At 38.8% G+C, this 18732-nt stretch overlaps 1 protein-coding gene across 1 annotated transcript in view; it reads right to left on the bottom strand.

Moving 5' to 3' along the window:
- Positions 1-7496: 7496 nt before the first annotated feature.
- The window catches only part of LOC137941380 (3-oxoacyl-[acyl-carrier-protein] synthase, mitochondrial), a 37681-nt gene continuing 26445 nt past the window's right edge, over positions 7497-18732 (bottom strand). The window contains exons 10-14 of the mRNA XM_068786765.1: positions 18210-18286; positions 17949-18009; positions 17741-17823; positions 17283-17354; positions 7497-8124 (exon numbers count right to left, since the gene is read on the bottom strand). Of these exons, the coding sequence (XP_068642866.1) occupies positions 7954-8124; positions 17283-17354; positions 17741-17823; positions 17949-18009; positions 18210-18286 (464 nt within the window). The 3' untranslated portion in view covers positions 7497-7953. The remainder of the gene's footprint in view (positions 8125-17282; positions 17355-17740; positions 17824-17948; positions 18010-18209; positions 18287-18732) is intronic.

The raw sequence follows: 18732 nt of genomic DNA, 5'->3' as shown, positions 1-18732 counted from the left end.
TATTTTATAAATAATTTTTATAAATTAATGATTTTTATGACGATAGTTTAATTTTTCCTAACTTAGGAAAAATTAAACCATCGTCGTCTTCCTCAGTGGCGAGCCAGCGGGTGACGGCGACAGGCCAGTGGGCAACCGGCGATGGGCAACGCCGATAGAGGCGGCTCTCCGACGGTACGCCGAGAGGGAGAAGAGAGGGAGGCAAGAGAAGGACGATGGAAACGAGAGAGGGAGCAAAGAGCTCAGGGTTCAGGGAGACGACAAAGCTACGGGAACGAGAGAGGGGTGCACCAAAGAGAGCCCCGTGTGTGAGTCATGTACATGATTCTCAAAATCGGGCGGAAAGCACTTTCCACCATTTACTCTTGGGATATGAACTCCTGATTCATGGATGATCATGTACATGACATGAAGTTTGGCACTCCTTAACGACATCAGGACATGAACTGAGTAATGCGCATGAAGATCATGTCCTGAGTCATGTTGACTAACCCCCCCCTAAAGTGGGTGAATCGGGATTCCCACCAAAATCGTGGCTCATCCACTTTCCCTCGTGTCGATGCTCCCTCCTGACCTCTCGCTCTCGACCCGTAGGAACTCCTTCGCCCTCTCTTCTTTTCTCTACCATCTCGCTCTCGGAGAGCTCTTTGCATCTCCCATTCCAATTTCTCCATGCCCTCTCTCCCACTTCTCCCTCTCTCAGCTCTCTGGTGGTTGCGGAACGTCGTATCAACGGAAACTCAAGCACTAACCTTGTCTCGTCTCGCCCCTTCCAACTTTCCCCTCTTGCCTCTCACCTCTACCTCTATGTTTCCTCCTCTCTCACTTCTCGCTCTTTATTTCCCTCTAAATCCTCCTGATTTTCTCTGTTGGGCTTCGATTTCTCCCATTAAGTTTCTATTCCACCATTGGGCTTTGGTTTCCCCCAAATTTTAGATGGCAACCCTAAACCCAAATCTTTTTTAGTTTAATTTACTGTTGTATATTATTTTATTTAATTTATGTGTGTTTTCTTTGTATTAATTGTTGAATCTCTGTATTATTTTGGGATTTAGGATTAGGGTTTTTGGTATTTAGAGTTTAGGGTATAATTTCGGGTTTAGGGTTTAGGGTTAATGGTTTATTAGGGTGTAATTTATGGATTTAGGGTTAATAGAAATTAGGGTTTAGTTGTTTCAGGTTTGGGATTTTCAAGGGGTTAGGGTTTAGGATTTAATTTCGGGTTAGGGGCTTAGGATTTTTAGGGTTTAGGGTACGATTTATGGATTTAGGGTTAAATGAAAATAAGTATTCTATGTTTAGTTTTTAAGGGTTTAATTTCATACCATGTTCATACTTTTAAAGTTTAGGGTTATATGGTTGGAAGAAGGAGAGGAAATGGTGCTATGGATGAAGCCAGTAGGCGGTCATATGATATATGGAGCTTTGAAGAAGATAGCAAGATGCTTGATTGATTGATCGAACATATCAATATGGACAACAAGTTGCCCAATGGTGTTCAGAAACACGAGGTGTTTTTTAGATTATGTCAATAAGTTCAATGAAGACGCAATCAATAAAAAAAATGTGTGAGCAACTCAAAAATCGAACAAGAACATGGAAGAAAACATACCAAATAGTAATGAGTTGTCTCAACACTAGTGGGTTTGGTTGGGATGCAACCACACAATAAGTTACTGCAATTCAATATGTATGGCAAGACTACATTAAGGTCAGTAAATCTAACATAGGAAAACATGTTTTGCGCATTACTAAGCACTATTCCAAGGCTTCTAAAAGATTTTTGTTTTCTTGTAGGAGCACTGAGATGCTGACAAATATAGACGTGAAGGTTCCCGTTGTACGACAAATTGTCTTTGGTTGTGGGAAATTCCATAGCCATGGGGACAACCAATCAAACTTGTGTAGAGGTGGGTGGTGACCTCCTTCCTAGGCCAGAAGGGACATTGATAGATGAGATTGACGATGTCGATGTAGTTAGGGAGATTCCTTCGCCATTCCTTAGCGGCAACAAGTCAACACATGAGCAGCAACGAAGAGGTAACTTGTCACCTTCAACTCATCGTAGAAAGAGATCCCAAATGTCATCTAATGACAATAGCAGATTCATTGATGCGATGAATGATATTGCTGAATCATTTATGGAGGTGTTCAAACCTAAAGATGTCAATAGCAAACTGCCATGGTACAAAGCCCTCCTGGAAATCCCAGACCTTCCAAGAGAGTTGAAATATCACGCTCCTCAGTGGTTTGACTCGATAGATAAGAAGGACATGTTCGTTAGGATGATAGTGGACGTACACTATTAACTTTGGGACAATTGGTTTGTATTGGTGATGTTTTTTTAATTATGACATTGTAAGACTTGGGTGATTATTGTTTTGTTATGAATGTCAATATATTTTTGAATTATTATTGTGTTGTGATTGTGTGAATGAATATGGTTGTGTAAGGTTGTGAATGAAGATAGGATGTGTGAATAAATATGGTTAAATATGGATGTGATGAATATGGATGTGGATGAATATGTTTCATAGGAGTTAGGGAATTGATTGAAGATATGATGTGATTGAAGATAGGTGGTAATTTAAGATAGGGGTGTGTTTGTGATTGTGTACATGTATAATTGAAGATAAGTTGTGATTTAAGATAAGGGTATGTTTGTGTTTATGTATTTGGGTTGATACATGTCATGGTTTTGTGGTTTAGATTGTGGTTGTGTAGAGTTGTGATTGAAGATAAGTTATGATTAAAGATAGGGGTACGTTTGTGTTTATGTCTTTTTGGTTGATACAGGTCATGGTTTTGTGGTTGTGATGTATTTGCGGTGATTGTGTTTATAGGTATCCATGGATAATATTACAGACAAACAAAAGATTGCTATTATGTTTGCATTCACTACAATTATGTTCTCCATGACAAGATACTATCTATTCCATTGCAATAAATATGTACCACGTTCTTATGGGATTGGTGGTCTATTATATTTTCAAAAGGCATTAGAAAAATCACTTGTTAAATTTTGAAAAGTTTACAGGATGAATCAAACTGTTTTTCACAAATTGGCTGACATATTAAAGAGTAGAGAATTCTTATCAGCCACAAAGACCATCTCAGTGGAAGAATAACTTGCATATTTTCTCCTCACTGTTGGTAAACAACAATCATATAGTGTCACATCAAAGATGTATGATATATCGAATTGGACCATAAGTAAATACTTCGATAAGGTGTTGGATGTTGTTGGCAAACACTTTGATTACATCAAATGTGTTATGGACTCCAAAGCATCTAGAGTAACTAGTCGACGCAGAGGGTAGACTATGTAAATTGCAGCTTTATTTCATTAACAGGTTTTAATGTAATTTCTTTCTGGCCTCTTGTTTGGCCTATGTTGGCGTCGTTCCCTAATTCTTTTATAGGGACGTCTGGTTATGAAATGAATTAAGCATTGATTAAAATTAGTGTAGTGAGATCGGATTCTCTCTCTGACGAGGTCCAAGATCGAGTCTCCTTTGAAGGCTCGTTCTACCCCAACCATTGGACGTTCAAGGCATTCCAAATCCCTCTCAACCTCAGTATTCAATCTGGAAGCCAGAGGAGATCGTCGGATGACTCGAAACATGGCAAGGGAACCTAACAAAATGGCCTTTGGAACTCTCTTACTCGAAGATTTTAAGCAATCTCATGTTTTATACGTACTTTAAGGTAATATCACTTGCCCTCTAATGAATAATTTTAGGTTTATATTAAATTTGTGTTTGTATTAATTGAAATGGTATCATTAGGATTGTATTGGGGCTATTGATGGAACTCATATCAAAGCGACCATCCCACCTGAGCAATAAGAAAAATTCTGAAACAAGAGGGTTTTCTCTCACAAAATGTCATGGTAGTATGTACATTTGACATTTAATTTACTTATGTACTTGTTGGATGGGAGGGATTAGCAGCTGATTCACATGTATTAAAGCCAGCATTGACTTAACGAGATAAACTCTGGGTACCTAAAGGTAGGGGTGGCATCGAGCCGAGCCAACCCGAACCTGCCTATATTCGAGCCGAGTTTGATTTAAATATTTTGAACTCGAGTTCAAGGCGATCCTAGGCTCGAGCCTAAAATTGTTATCGAGCTCTAGCCCAATAATTTTTAACCGAATTTGAGCCAAGCTCGAGCTTCAACATTCATTTAAAACTTTTTAAAAAATACATGTATCAAGTTCGAGCTTCAACATATATTTAAAACTTTTCAAAAAATACATGTCAAATAAATTGTATATACAATTATGCATACATTTTACATAAAATTGGGCATAAATTTTACATAAAATTAGGCATGAGCTCTACATAAAATTGGGCATGACCTCTACTTAAAAGGGTGGCATTGAATCCAGCTGAGTTCGAACCTTTCTATGTTCGAGCCGAGTTTGATTTAAATATTTTGAACTCGAGCTCGTGCTGACCCTAACCTCAAGCCTAAAATTATAATCAAGCCCGAGCCTAATAATTTTAACCGAGTTTGAGCTTAACCTACATTTAATACTCTAGATAAAATATATGTCAAATAAATTATATATAAAATTATGCATACATTTTAAAAAAAGAATGATAGGGGAGGTTCAGGATTGAATCTCGATAATGAATTAGAACGCACCAATATTTTTTTTTTACCTCAAATGTTGTCTAGCTTATTTTGTAATTTTTGAATCTTGCCATAAATTTTCTATGACCTCCTTAGTGCCCCTGGTTGAAAATTTATATTCTAGGAAAAACTAGAAATATTTTTCCTATGATACATATTTCCAAAAAGTCTTTTAAATAAAATCCTATTACTATTAATGACTTACTAGAAAATTACAATAAATATTTTAAAATTTTCGTAGGAAAGTTAAATGGACCTCTTATTGCCTCTTCTAGAAAAATAAATAAAAATTAATAATCAATCTAATATATTACTATACTTATTGATATAAATAAAATAAAATATTTTATTATATTCATTACTATTTTTTATTTTTTTATTTTTTTATTTTTTTATTTTTTTATTTTTTTATTTATCTATTTTTTATAATTAATTAGTTCACAAGTTATTTTTCACACATAATTATTGTATTAATTTATACTAAACTACAATCTATGTTAATTTATTAATAAAATATCTTATTTAATTAATTATTATATTTATTTATTTTAATACTACATTAAATTACTTAATTAGGGTAGTAAGCATGTTTGTTTAGGTTAATTATGTGTTTAGGTATATTATAAAAAGTAACTCGTTCTCTTGTTCACACTACATTTTTTATTTTGGGCACTAACTCAAGAAAGTGTTTTTTAGTGCACTTTACATCTACCACACTAACACCAACAAGTGATTTACTTTCATTTTCACTTTCACTTACACTTACACTTGGTAAGTTCACTAACCCCCTTTACGTTAGCACAAACTTGATAGAAGATGTACAAGTGCTAACTTGAAAGAAGATGTATAAGTGCCATTGTATCTTAGAAGGAATTTGGTGATTTTGAAAAGCAAGAAATATATTTCTCGTGGTTAGATCAAGTTTGGAGGTAGAATGCAAGGGGTGAATTTAGTATAGGTTCACTGTGAAGTAATTTTTACAAGAGGACAGTATAATTATGTAGATTGTTACTTTTTTAAGACGGTGTCATGAGTGGGAATATTCAATTTGCATGTGTAGTTTCAATTCGATAAGGATGTTGAATAATGTAACATTAGGTCACTAGTTTTTGTTTATATTTCTCTCAGGAAGCTTATGTAATGTATTTTAGGATAGAGGGGCACTTTAGTTTAACTTTTCACTTGGGGGGGGGGGGGGGGGGGGAGGTTAGTCCACAATGAACTTGAATTGAAGTGAAAAATTGAATTAAAGTAAAATAAATTGATTCAACTTCAACTCATCTTTGGGTGTTACTATAGACGAGTTCAAGTGGCTGGAAAACAAATTCCAGTGTTAGTGCCACCAAATGAAAAGTTTGATATAAAGAAGAGAATTAGTAACCTTTTATAATATATTAAATAGAACATATACCTAAACATATAATTAATTAAAATAAACGTGGTTACTACACTTATAAGTGATTTAACGTGTAGTCCACAATATATTAATATCCTAATTAATAAAAAATTATATTATATTACTTAATGATTATAGTTTATTATAAATTAATAGACGTGATTACATGTGACTATAGTAAATTATTTAAAATAAATAATTTTTTTAAAAATAACATAAATGAATATAATAAATAAATAAATTATTTTGTAATGACATAAGATATTTTTTAACATCAAAACTCACTATTTTAATACAAAATAAAAAATACATAATAAATAAATAAATATATTAATTTATCAATAACATAATATATTTATTTACGTATTATTAATTAATAATATATTAACCCAAAATGTAAATCCAGTGGTTTAAAGTTTATTATAATTAAACTAATTCATGATTAAAGTTTATTATAAATTAATATACTAATTACGTGTTATTAGAATCAATTTTTAAAAAGTGAAAAAAAAATAAAAAATAATAAGTCGTCGTCGTCGTCGTCGTCGTCGTCGAAGAGCCCTGCCGAGAAAGAGACCTTCGATTTTGGATTTCCCATGCAGCTACAAGACCTTCGAAACCGCCGCAAAATTTTGTTACGACGTGAAGATCGACCTCACGACAACAAATGTCCCTCCGTTGCTCTGCGCCGACGAGGTTCCTATCCCAACCCGTTCTCTGAAGCATCATAGACTCAGTAAGAACCCTAAAATCCCACGAATCACTAATGTCGATGGCAAAAACCCTAGGCATTGCACAGCGAGAGAGACAGGATAAATGAAGTTGGGGCAAACAAAAAAAATAGAGAGCGAAAACGAGAGTTGAGAGAGGAAGAAATGGGGCGAAAAAAATCGTTGGGAGACGACAGCCGAGGGAGAGGGAGAGGAGAATAACGAATGAGGATAATTTTTTCCTTTCGGGTGGTGGGAAGAAGCAACGCGCGTCGCACAAAGAAAGTGGATGATTCGCAAAATAGGTAGGAATCAGTTTTCCCCCATTTTTGCCCGAACGAATGAAATGGTGTAATCTCACTTCAATTCAATTCTTTCTACACTAACACCATAATTTGATGAACTAGGTAATGCAGGGGAAATTCATTTTACTTCATTGTGGACTAACCCCCCCTTAAGTTTACGTAAAATGGGATTAAGGGGTAGAGTCCCGACTCTTTTCTACGATGGCTACTCATTCTCTCACCCCTTCTCTTTTGCTCTCTCTCACTTCTCATTTCTACGAGTATTTAATTAATATATCAGTTCAATCTGTTCTTTGCTGCTGATTGGCCTTCTCTCTTTCTTCGTTTTTTTCCATTCTTTTCTTCTACTTTCTTTTTCTTCGTTCCACTTCCATACTATTTACTTCTTTTTCTTTCTTTTCGTTTCCTTGAGTTTTTTTTTTTTTTTTTTTTTGCCTCTTCACTTGTTCACCCTCTTACCTTCAAAACCAAAAACAATTAATTCAAGAATTACCTTCCATTGCCTTTCACAAACAAGGAAGGGAAGGCAAGGCTCGGCATTGCATCTAAATATAAACCCATCTGTGAGTACTCGATAAACCACCAGCGGTGGCATATAATGCTGCTTTCTGAAACCAAGTTAAAACCTTATTGTGCATTCTGAGGATGTTTCAAATAGGGATTCTTGTCCAAACCGTATTTGAATATCCCCAACTACGTCCTCTGTTGCATAACCAGGCATAGTTACACAATTTACATTTCACAGACCCTAAGCTTCATTTTCCACAGCTTGTGTGGCTGGTCTCGTGAGCTCCTTAACTCAGGAGATGTTACCTTCGAAGCTCATATGAAATAGATACCAGCTCATTCTTCCTGCAGTGATCAAATCTCTTCTGAATTCACACAAACCCTTGAACTCATCTAAACGGATGGTGGCGAAGTGAACAAAAGACATGCATTAGTTCCACCAAACCCAAAAGAATTTGAAAGGCAAGCCCTGATTGGCATCACCCTTGAAACACTCAGAGGCATGAAACCATCATGGAAAACAGGATCTGCTTTGTGAAGATTTATGGTTGGTGGAGCAATTCCCTGCAATTAAAACACTTCAGTATAGAATAACACATGCGCAGCTTCATTTGACAATAAAGGAAAGGATTTTCTTCGGGGGCATAGATTCCCCATAATTCTTCTTCAAGTTCTTCATCATCCATGATTTTAATCCAGTTGTTTTGCAACTCTTTGTATATTCGTTCTTCAACAAAATCATCAACATTCAAAAAAATAAAATGAAAAACAGGGTTTTAAAATTAGGCAAAGCAGAGTGTTCTGATAGTTCACTTTTTAATGCACATTAAAAAAAATTTAATCGAGTCAGACGAAAACTAAAGAGAGTGGATACAACTTTCCAAAAGAAATAGGTAACATGGGCAGTCGTTCAATTCCTCATACTTCAATAGGCATCTAAACATGTGAGAAGTGAGGTATAATATTTTGAATGATCTGTCTTTCTTGGAACTTCAACACTCCCCCTCACCCAGAAGGTTTTTCAAAATGAGCCTTTGCGTGCCCGAGTGCACAGGAGAGAACCCGAGAGAGAGAGAGTGACCCCGCTGGCCATCAAACCCACGGCCGGTGCCGCCCAGATTCACCCTGCCGGACATCGCTGTTCCGGCAGCCCCGTCGTACGCCGGCCAACCTCGTGCAGTGGCTGTCTCCCGAGCTACACAGCACCAAAAGACACTCCTCTTCTAGAAGAGGCCAGAGCTCATGTAGAAGGTAGAAAACCTCTGATCACCACTCTGGCAAGCTTCCAAAGGATCCGAAGGAAGGTCTCGACACAGGTTGGACGACTGTTTCCCAACAAAAGAAGCCCCAGCCCATACACTCCAGAAGTCGCCCCCCAGAGTATGGACTCCCCCCCTTCTTCACCACCTAAATTACCACTCCGACGCCGAATAAAGGACCAGTGAGCGTGCTCCTCAGGGCCCAGTGCTCAGACTCGCTTCCCCCGTGATCCAAAAAAGGGCCTTTTTGTGTTTCCGGAACCGAGGTGAAAGATCCTAGCGATTTGTGGAAGCACATCAGTCCGAGCAACATAAATTTGACCCACCCAAGCCAAGGTGATGAACACTATTTTCACGGAACCTCCTGAGAGACAACCACCCATTTGAGAAGTCAAAGAAAAAAGGAATGATCAATGATTGTTCTCTCATGGAATGTTCGTGGAATTGGGTCGATGCGGCACCACGCATCCATTCCTTGCCTCAACTAAAGCTAACATTGTTGTGCTTCAAGAGACAAAGGCGGCTTCCCTCCCACTTGGTTTCATTCATGAGTTGTGGCCACTAAAGGAGCCCGGTTGGACTTCGGTGGACGTTGTTGGCTCGGCGAGTGGCATCCTCCTTGTTTGGGACACTAGTACTATTGAGGTGTTGGATAGCTGCAGTGGCACCTACTCCCTTGGAGTCAAGCTAAGGGATAAAGGCTCGGGGAATATTTGGTGTCTTGTAGGAGTCTATGGGCCAACCAGGCACAATGAGAGACACCTCTTCTGAGACGACCTTCTATCGGTTTGTCATAAATGGCATGTTCCCTTGTTGTTGGTCAGGGACTTCAATGTAACTCGCTTCTGCCATGAGAAGCCTCTGCCGTCTCGGAGGATCACTATCTCCACGAAGCTATTTGCAGGCTTCATTGGTTACTAGGACCTGGATGAGATTGCTCTATCTGAGAAGACCTTCACTTGGTCCAACGGAAGGCAACCCCCTGTCATGTCAAAGTTTGGCCAATTCTTAGCCAATGAGGACTGGCTTCGGCTTTACAACAATACTACCGATAAAGTTATCGATCGTGTAGTATCAGATCATTGGCCGATCATGGTGGATAAGGACCCCCCCGTCATTCAGATTCAATAATGCATGGATTAAGGATCCTACTTTTGACTCTTTTATCCAGTCCTTCAGGCAGAGGATTGTTGCTATTGGCCCGAGCGGCTAGTCCCTCCTGGTGAAGCTCAAGATGCTGAAGCCCCCGTTGCGCTCATGGGCCTCTGAGAGAAAGTCCTCCCTCTCGACTGAGAGAATCTCCGCCCTTTGTTAGATGACTTCCTTAGAGGAGGAGTCTAGAAGCTTCTCATCAATTTAAGTGGCTCAAAGATATGCTCTCCAAGGGCAGCTGCAAACCTTCGTCCACAGAGATCTCGTGCATTGGAAGCAGCGTGCTCGTTTCAAGTGGCTCTTAGAGGGGGATGCAAATACCAAATTCTTCCATGTTGTCACCTCAGTGCGGAGAAGAGCCAACCACATTACTTCGCTCAATGTTAATGGTGAGACCACCTCAGAAAGATCTCTTATCTCTGACTCATTGGTGAGTTTTTTTGCAAGTCTATACTCTGAAAACCAAGCAGTTCGACCTTTTTTTTCATAGGGTCAATATTTTGGCTATTCCTTTGGCGGCTGCCAACCTCATTGAACTCCCCTTTTCTAGTCGAGAAATTGAGAAAGCAGCTTTGGGCCTCCCTCTAGACAATGCTCTGGGCCCAGAAGGTTTTAATGGAGAATTCTACAGACATTGTTGGCCCCTCATTGATGAAGACATTGCTCACATTGTCCACTCATTCTACCATCGTGGCATCATCTATAGGAGTATTGGGGCTTCCTTCATTGCCATTATTCCCAATAAAGATGGGGCAGAGCTCCCTTCAGATTTCCGGCCTATCAGTCTCACCACCAGTACCTACAAGGTGATAGCTCGCCTCCTCGCTATCCGCCTTTGTGGAGTTCTTCAGGTGGCCATTCATCAGGGGCAAAGTGTCTTCCTCAAAGGAAGGAATATTTTGGATTCGGTTATGGCTTGTCATGAGCTCATCCACCATTTCAAAGCATTGAAGCTCCCTAGATTCATTCTCAAGTTAAACTTCAAGAAGGCTTTTGACCGAGTTAATTGGAAGTTGCTGGATACTCTCATGGGGAAGACGGGATTTAGTGATAAGTGGTGGTTCTGGATTCAAAGTTGCATCTCCTTTGCCAGTTACTCAGTTCTTCTTAATGGGACTGTATACGGTTATTTTAGGGGATATCGTGGCATCCGACAAGGAGACCCCTTATCCCCTTAGCTCTTCAATGTGGTGGTAGAATACCTCTCCTCCCTGATTTACTCGACCAATGAATTAGGGTGGCTTCTCCCCACGACTGATTGAGCGGTCTTCGATATTCCGATCCTCCAATTTGTAGATGACACCATTTGCTTTGGCGTGGGCACCAAGGATCAGATTAAAAAAGTTGCGAGCAGCCCTTGGCTTACTCTAGTTGGCTTCTGGGCAAGAAAACCACTCTTCTTGGATATCACATTGATGCCACAGTACTTCGTGATATGGCTGATTACTTGGGGTGTGCGTTAGAGAACATGCCAGCTACATATTTGGGTCTTCCCCTATTGGACCCTCGGCCTTCGGCAACGCTTTGGTCCTCCCCTTATTGAAAAGTTCGAGAAGAGATTGGCTACTTGGAGGTAGGGGTGGCATCGAACCGAGCCAATTCGTGAATAGCTCGAGTTCGGCTTGGTTCCGGCTCGGTTCAATTCAAAAATTTCCGATCTTGAATCGAATTCGAGATTGGATTCAGGGTTTGTTTAAGTAAACGAGCCGAGCTCGTGCGAGGGCGATTCGGTTTGTGAGCCGGCTCGTTTAATTAAACTAGCGGGCGGCAGAGCCAGGGGCATTTGACTCTTCGGCAGGTATTCAGCAAAGCAGATGCTTCGTCAAGAGATAGGGCAAGCCCAAGCGTCTTCCCTCTTCGTCGTCTTCGTTCTTCGGGAGAAAGAACTTCCCCTCTTCCCAACTGTAAAAAGCTTTTCATGCACTACCGATAGTTTCAATTGCCTCCCATTCGTTGTGTCATTACTGTAGTTTTAGCTCTATATCCGTTTCAATCTCTCTTTTCCCTTTATTTTTGTTCCTTTATGTTTCAATCATTTTTTTTCAATTAATCTCCTTTTCGTCTTCTGCCCAACAACCAGAGAGTCACCGTCTTCTCCATTGGTCATTAACGAGGGAATAACAGATATTGTGAACGTCAAGTTTTCTTGCTCTTTATGTAGTTACCTCTTTATTTTTTTGTTTTCTTTTTTCTTCACCCTGATTCACTGTATGATGTTTTGAGGTTTCCAGGGTCGCTTCCTCTATGTTTTTTGTTTGTCCTTTTTTCCAGCAACGTCTACGGGAATGGGGCATTTGGTTTGTTTGACTCCCGTTTGTTACTTGGGAATCAGTTAGGACTCTATCAAATAATATGAAAAAGTTAGATGTAGTTAACTGTTTTTGTTGGGACTGTGATTAGTATGAGATAATGAATTATTTTAATTAGTGTGTACAATAAAGTTAGATGAACTAGTTGCTTTCAGAATCTTAATCCTACAAGAATCCACTAGACAATGAAAAAGGGTTTCACATTTTTTTACATTTTCTCAGCCAATAACATTAAGGCCAGTATGAACTGGTGACCAAAATTCCCATTTCTTCATGATAACCTCATTTAACAACTTCATACACAGCAGAAAATCTACTTGGGGATTTATTTAGAGCCTACCATTATTTGAGGCACAGATGTATAGTAAAATCACCAAGCATAGGAAAGCTTGTTTTTCTTTTTCTCTCTCTTTTTTTTTTTTTTTTAACGCAGCAGATAGAATGTGAATTATAGACTTTTAGAACATATTACCTAATCTAAAAATGCATTCACAGAATTGAGGAAACCACTGAAGCCATTCCTACATTTTACCATATTGTCAGGGACACAGGAATGAAATCTAATATGCAGACACAAGATTCTGTTGTACTATAAACATCACACTGAACAACAAGATATGATGATTGAACAGAACAGGGAAAAAGAGCAGGGGAAGAAAGCGAAGATGTGGCATGTTACTAATTTGAATGATAGTGAAGGCATGACTTCAAACTCTAATATTTATTTTTTATTTTTATTTATATTTTTTACAGCCATGACTACAATAAAGGGCAGAAGATAAGTCTAACTGAAACAATAAGTAGCTGAACCAAACCTGCCTGCAATGCTAAGCCATGCATTCGCCAGGTGTTGAATGCAGAAATGATCACATATGCAGTTTTCAATAAGTAAAAACATAAAGAAATTAGCATAGAATATGATGCAAAGGCATTTTTTAGTTGTTCTCATAATTAAAACCACCAGTCTAAGATTACATAAAACAACTCGATTATGTATTTTGCATGCTATGCATTTAACTATTGTTGGATGTAACCTATCAAAGGCCAGATACTGGACATGTTAGGCCCGCACTCAAAAGTGCGTGCTCACATGCGTCTCTGTTGTTTCCCAAGTCTTGATTTGGTGAAGACTAACTCATCTTAAAGATGACTATGATCTTTTTTTGGTTCTTTGTTGGTTTTCTATGGAGGTTAGTTCAGCATCAACTTTAAGCAGTAACCTACATACGAGGAATTGAGTATTGGAAAAATCAAGTTAAAAGGGTTAGTTTCTTTTGTTAAATAATAATATTCTTGTGCTGGATACTTTTTTTGTTGTAAATAGGTTAGATATGAAAGACAGAATCAGGTTGTGAGCTTGTAATGGTTAGGCTTTTCCTGAGATTTAAATTTGACATTGGAGCTGCTTTTGCAATTGACTAAACTCTAAATCTGTAGTCACATTTTCTTTATATAATAATATACATGTAATAAAACTAAAATTTACAATTTTTTGTATAATTTACAAATGTTGAATGTAGAGATAACAACTTTTCAGTTTCACTCTAATCAACTAAAATGCCAAATTCATTTAGAGTCTAACAAATCACTCCAAGAATTTCAATCCAAATGAGGATATTATTTGCTTTGGGTCTTGCAAACTGGACCTCGAGTTGATTCAATTCCTGCTGATCTTAACCCATCAAAATCAGGCTATTGTTTCTACCTTCTGATTGTGACCGTCAGACTGCAATGACTGCAATGAGGCATGACATGTAATAACAGAAAGTTGCTAATCAGTGGGTTTGATTTCTGTCAGATTCTCTATTTTGTTATACCACTTTGCTGTAGAAAGAAATAAATGTAAGAGACTCTGTTTTGTGGCACAAAGGATGGTTTTTGCAACTAAGGGATGGCAGAGTAATATCAACTTGCTTTGGTTTGTCTCAAGTTCAAAAATAATTAATTTTGAGTCATTCTCATTGGTCAATGAGTGAAGGATTGTGTTTTTTTTTTTAATATCTGGTTATGTTGTAATCATCACTTTTTGTCTGTTTATTTTGAACTATTTATGGCATGGATATCTTAGAAGTACAGAGAGAGTGAAAAGAGGGGAGGGAAGCTCCCTTCCTTCCCTTTTCTTTTTTTAATACAGAGTGTATAGATAATTTTATGTAGGGTTGATGTACAGAGGTCATTCCCAATTTTATGTAGAGATCATGCCCAATTTTATGTAGAGCTCATACCCAATTTTAAGTAAAATTTAAGCAAAATTTTATGTATAACTTATTTGATATATATTTTATGTAAAGTTTTAAAAGTAGGTCAAAGCTCGAACCCGGCTCGAGCTCGAGCTCAAGCTTGAAATCGGTTAAAATTCTTGAGCTCGAGCTCGATTACAATTTTAGGCTCGAGGCTGGGCTGGGCTCGAGCTCAAGTTCGAAATATTTAAATCAAACCCAACTCAAACATATGCAAGTTCGAGCTCAACTCGACTCGATGCCACCCCTACTTGGAGGGGCAAACTTCTATTCTCAGCGGGTCGACTTACCCTTCTTAATTCATGCTTGGCGGGGCAGCCAAATTACCTCTTGTCCTTCATGCAGTGTTTGGCTTCGGTTTGCACAAAGATTGATCATTTGTCAGCACTTTCTCTTGAGAAGCTCCGAAGACACCTTCAGATATCATCTGGTTAGTTGGAATGAAATTTGTTTACCTTGTAATAAGCGTAGTTTAGGCATCTGACCTATAAAGGATATGAACAACGCCCTCCTGCTGAAATGGATCTGAAATCTCAATGTCAAGCACAACAATTTATGGAGAGATATTGTAAGGTTCTACCTTCAGTTTTTCGGGCATCGGTGGAGAAAGGGCGCAGCCACCCGTCACTTATCCCCGATTTGGATATCAGTATACAAACTTCTCCCCATCTTCAGGGTTGCGACCTCTTTCTACACAAGGAATGGGAGGACTCCTCTTTTGGTATGATGAGTGGTGCAGCTCCCGCTCCCTCTCATAGAACTTCCCGGGGCTTTCCAAGGTCGGTAGGGATCTTACTTGCTCGGTGGCAGACTCAAGGAGCAATCAGTCATGGAGTCTTCCATTCTGCCGAGGGCTGAATGATGAGGAAGCCCTGGAGTTTTGCTCTCTTCTATCCAATCTCAGCAGTATCACGATCCGAGAGCAAGCGCATGATAAGCTGATATGGAAGCCTAGCATTAATAGTATATTCTCTATGGCCTTAGCTTATTCTCACATCAGATATGTTGATCCCAGCCTGCCTGAGCATAAGGCAAACCTGGCCTGGAAGTTCTCTGCGCATAGCAAGATCAAATTCTTTATATGGACAGCCATTAGAAAGCAGATCCTCACTTTAGACAACCTCCACAAGAGAGGTTTCACCGCTCCTAACCGCACTTGGCCCTCTCTATGGCGTGTGTGAGGAGTCCATCCAACATGTTTTTCTTCACTACGAATTATCTTGGCAAGTCTGGATGGAGATTTTTCAGAAGGTTAGTATTCAAGTGGGCTTCATCAGGACCTTTTTGGCACTTGCCAGATGGTGTTGGGGACTCGCCTGCCTAGAATGGGCAAGTTGCTCCTCTCAGTTTGCCTTGTTCATATTCTATGGCTTTTGTGGCTAGAGCGCAACAAACAGAGTTTCAACTCCAAATCCAGCACCCCGGATAGCACCGCCTCTTATGCAGTAGACATGATTTCTAGTTGGTCGCACACTAGGAAGGAATTTGCCTCTCTAGCAGGTTTATCCCTTCATGGGAATTGGAGTCTACTGGCTCATATGGCGGGTCCCCACAAGATGCCAGCCATGGCTGTGTGGGAACCTCCCCTAGTGACTGCATCAAACTTAACTTCGATGGAAGTGCCTTGAGATGTCTTGGGCTAGAGGGTGCGGGTGGTGTCTTCGGGACAGTAGTGGAGAGATCATTCTCTTTTATGCGGGGCCGGTTGCTATTGCCAACTCCAACATTGCTGAAGTCAGTGCCCTCCATTATGGGCTGCAAATTTTCAAAGACCGTCTCCATGGAAAGCTGTTTTTAGAAGGGGATTCCAAAGTCGTCATCAGTTGGAGCTCCAACTCAAGCTCCCCCATGGCGCTAATGGCCTATAATTGCTTGTATTGCTGACATTATGTCCACAATTTATTGTACTTGGAATCACATTCCTAGATCAGCCAACTCCTTGGCTGATAGGATAACTAAATTTGGAACCTCCAAGCAATCTCTCATTATTTGGGAAGGTTTTTCCCCCCTGTAATTTTTCTTTTCTGAGCCTTTTAATATAATTTAGCATCATTTCAAAAAAAATATATATATATTTTGACTGATCTGGGACAACAAGATGCTCCTACGTAAAAATTTGACAATTATTATCAGGATTTTCAAATTCATAGATTAGTTCTTTTAAGTGTTATCAATGTACAATCATAAGGATCAATGAAATATGCCTATCAATGTACAATCATGTAAGCATCAATGAAATATGCCTACGGAGGACATGCTTCCTCTTCTAAAGCAAGAGGGAGATATCCTGAATCTAAAGGCATTATTAAATCTCTTTGATTGTTTCTGGTCTTTCATTCCGAGATCAGCGAATTATGTGGCTGATGCTTTAGCCAAGCAAGGAGCCTCCTTGCAATCTCTTGTTGTCAGGAGTTAGCTCCTTTTGTTCACTTAATAAATTCACATTTCATAAAAAAAAAGGCATTATTAAATCATTTCAAAGTACAAGAATCATCAGTAAAAAATGTCAGAGTATATCAGCTATACTCAAAATCCAACTTTCAGAGGCAGGCTGCAGGTAAAAGACCTTGCTAACAGAATTAGAGGAAAGAGCTAGTTAGACAAAAACATTTGCAAAAGAAATGTATTTTTTCTTAAAATCTTCTGAAGTTTGTCATTTAGTAAATAAAAAGCAACAAAAACTCGGAAATATTAACATAGACAGTAGAAAGAGGATTAAGAGACATAATAAGTTTAGAAGTATGTGATACATGCATACATACATAGTGCAGTGCCAAGACAGCAAAGATTGCTTCAACTGCCCCAGCTGCCCCAAGGAGATGACCAGTAGCACCCTGAAAATAAGTTGTCCATCAATGCTGTGAAGCAGCAAGTGCAAATTCAAAATGCCAATTGGAAACGTCATCATATATTTGAGAGGAGCTCTTAGTAAGAGTATATAGGTGGCAGGATTTGTCCCAGTACTGAGACTGGTCAGCAGATTCAACTTCACAATATGATTACAGCACAATCCCGCCAGCAGTTTGCAAGTATGATTTTTCTTTTTTTAAATGTTGAAACCCTTTCCCCTGGTGAGACTTGAAGCCAAACATCACACTGGAAAAACCCCAGGGCCACTGAGCCAGAGGCCCAATCCTTTTCAAGTTTGATCTTCAAGACAATTAAAAATAAATAAATCTTGAAAATGAAGACAAATAAAATTTGAAAAGCAATATAATACCTTTGTTGAAGACAATGCCAAAGCCCCTGAACTTGCATGTTCCGCAAATACCGCTTTTATTGCATTGGCTTCAACAACATCACCTAGCGAATTTAATGCAGGTCAGGATGCAGCTTAAATAGCCGTAAAGTAATTTACCTTAGAAACCCAAATACCAAAAATTCATGGATGATCTCAGAAAACTTGTAAGGTAACCCAAATTATTTACCCAGTGGAGTTGATGTGGCATGAGCATTTACATAATCCACTTGATTCGGATGAAGCCCTGACTGCAGCATTTAAGTAAAGACAACTGCCATCAATAAATGAGCTCTACCCGCAGGCATCCAGCACATTAAGCATATTTTGGTACCTCATATCAATTAGGCATGTTACAAGTTGCAATGAGTCTATTTTCTGTCATTATGCAAATCCATATTTTATAGGCACAGTGGAAGAAAGAGCAAATGCATGCCAGATATCCCTTTACCTGTTGTAGCGCACGAGTCATAGCCAAAATTGCACCCCTCCCATCAGCATGTGGCTGAGTAATGTGATAAGCGTCACCTAAGGGATGGAACATATCTTTGTACCATTAGAAACTAGAAAGCAAGAAAATAAAAAAAATAACAATAAAAGTGTAGATATAGAGAGCGAAAATTAGAGAGAGAGAGAGAAACTATAAGAGCATCAAAGTTCTGGTCCTCCATGTGAGAAACCAGACTCAATTAGGGGGAGACGTCAACCCCTATTCACTTTTATTAACTCATTGAGTTACAATAAAAAGACAAATACACCTCTCACAAGAATATCATCCTTAATAACTCCTTAGGACATATAAACAGAAATATAACTAACTTAAACACCCTATTAAGGTACCTATGTGAGAGGGTATCTCAATTACTCTTTTGCCCATAAGCACAATGACTAAATACTCCTGAAAGTAACAATATTGAATACTCCCCTCCACTGGGCTATAGGTATCAAGCATCCCTAGCTTGTTACATAGTATC

This window comes from Aristolochia californica, unplaced genomic scaffold (assembly GCF_029961685.1).
Source record: "Aristolochia californica isolate CCGP_79_NKW_82.1479 unplaced genomic scaffold, dmAriCali1.0.hap1 SCAF_10, whole genome shotgun sequence".
NCBI lineage: Eukaryota > Viridiplantae > Streptophyta > Magnoliopsida > Piperales > Aristolochiaceae > Aristolochia > Aristolochia californica.
Note: the sequence above shows the minus strand (reverse complement) of the source record. Positions and strands in the feature narration are given on the sequence as shown.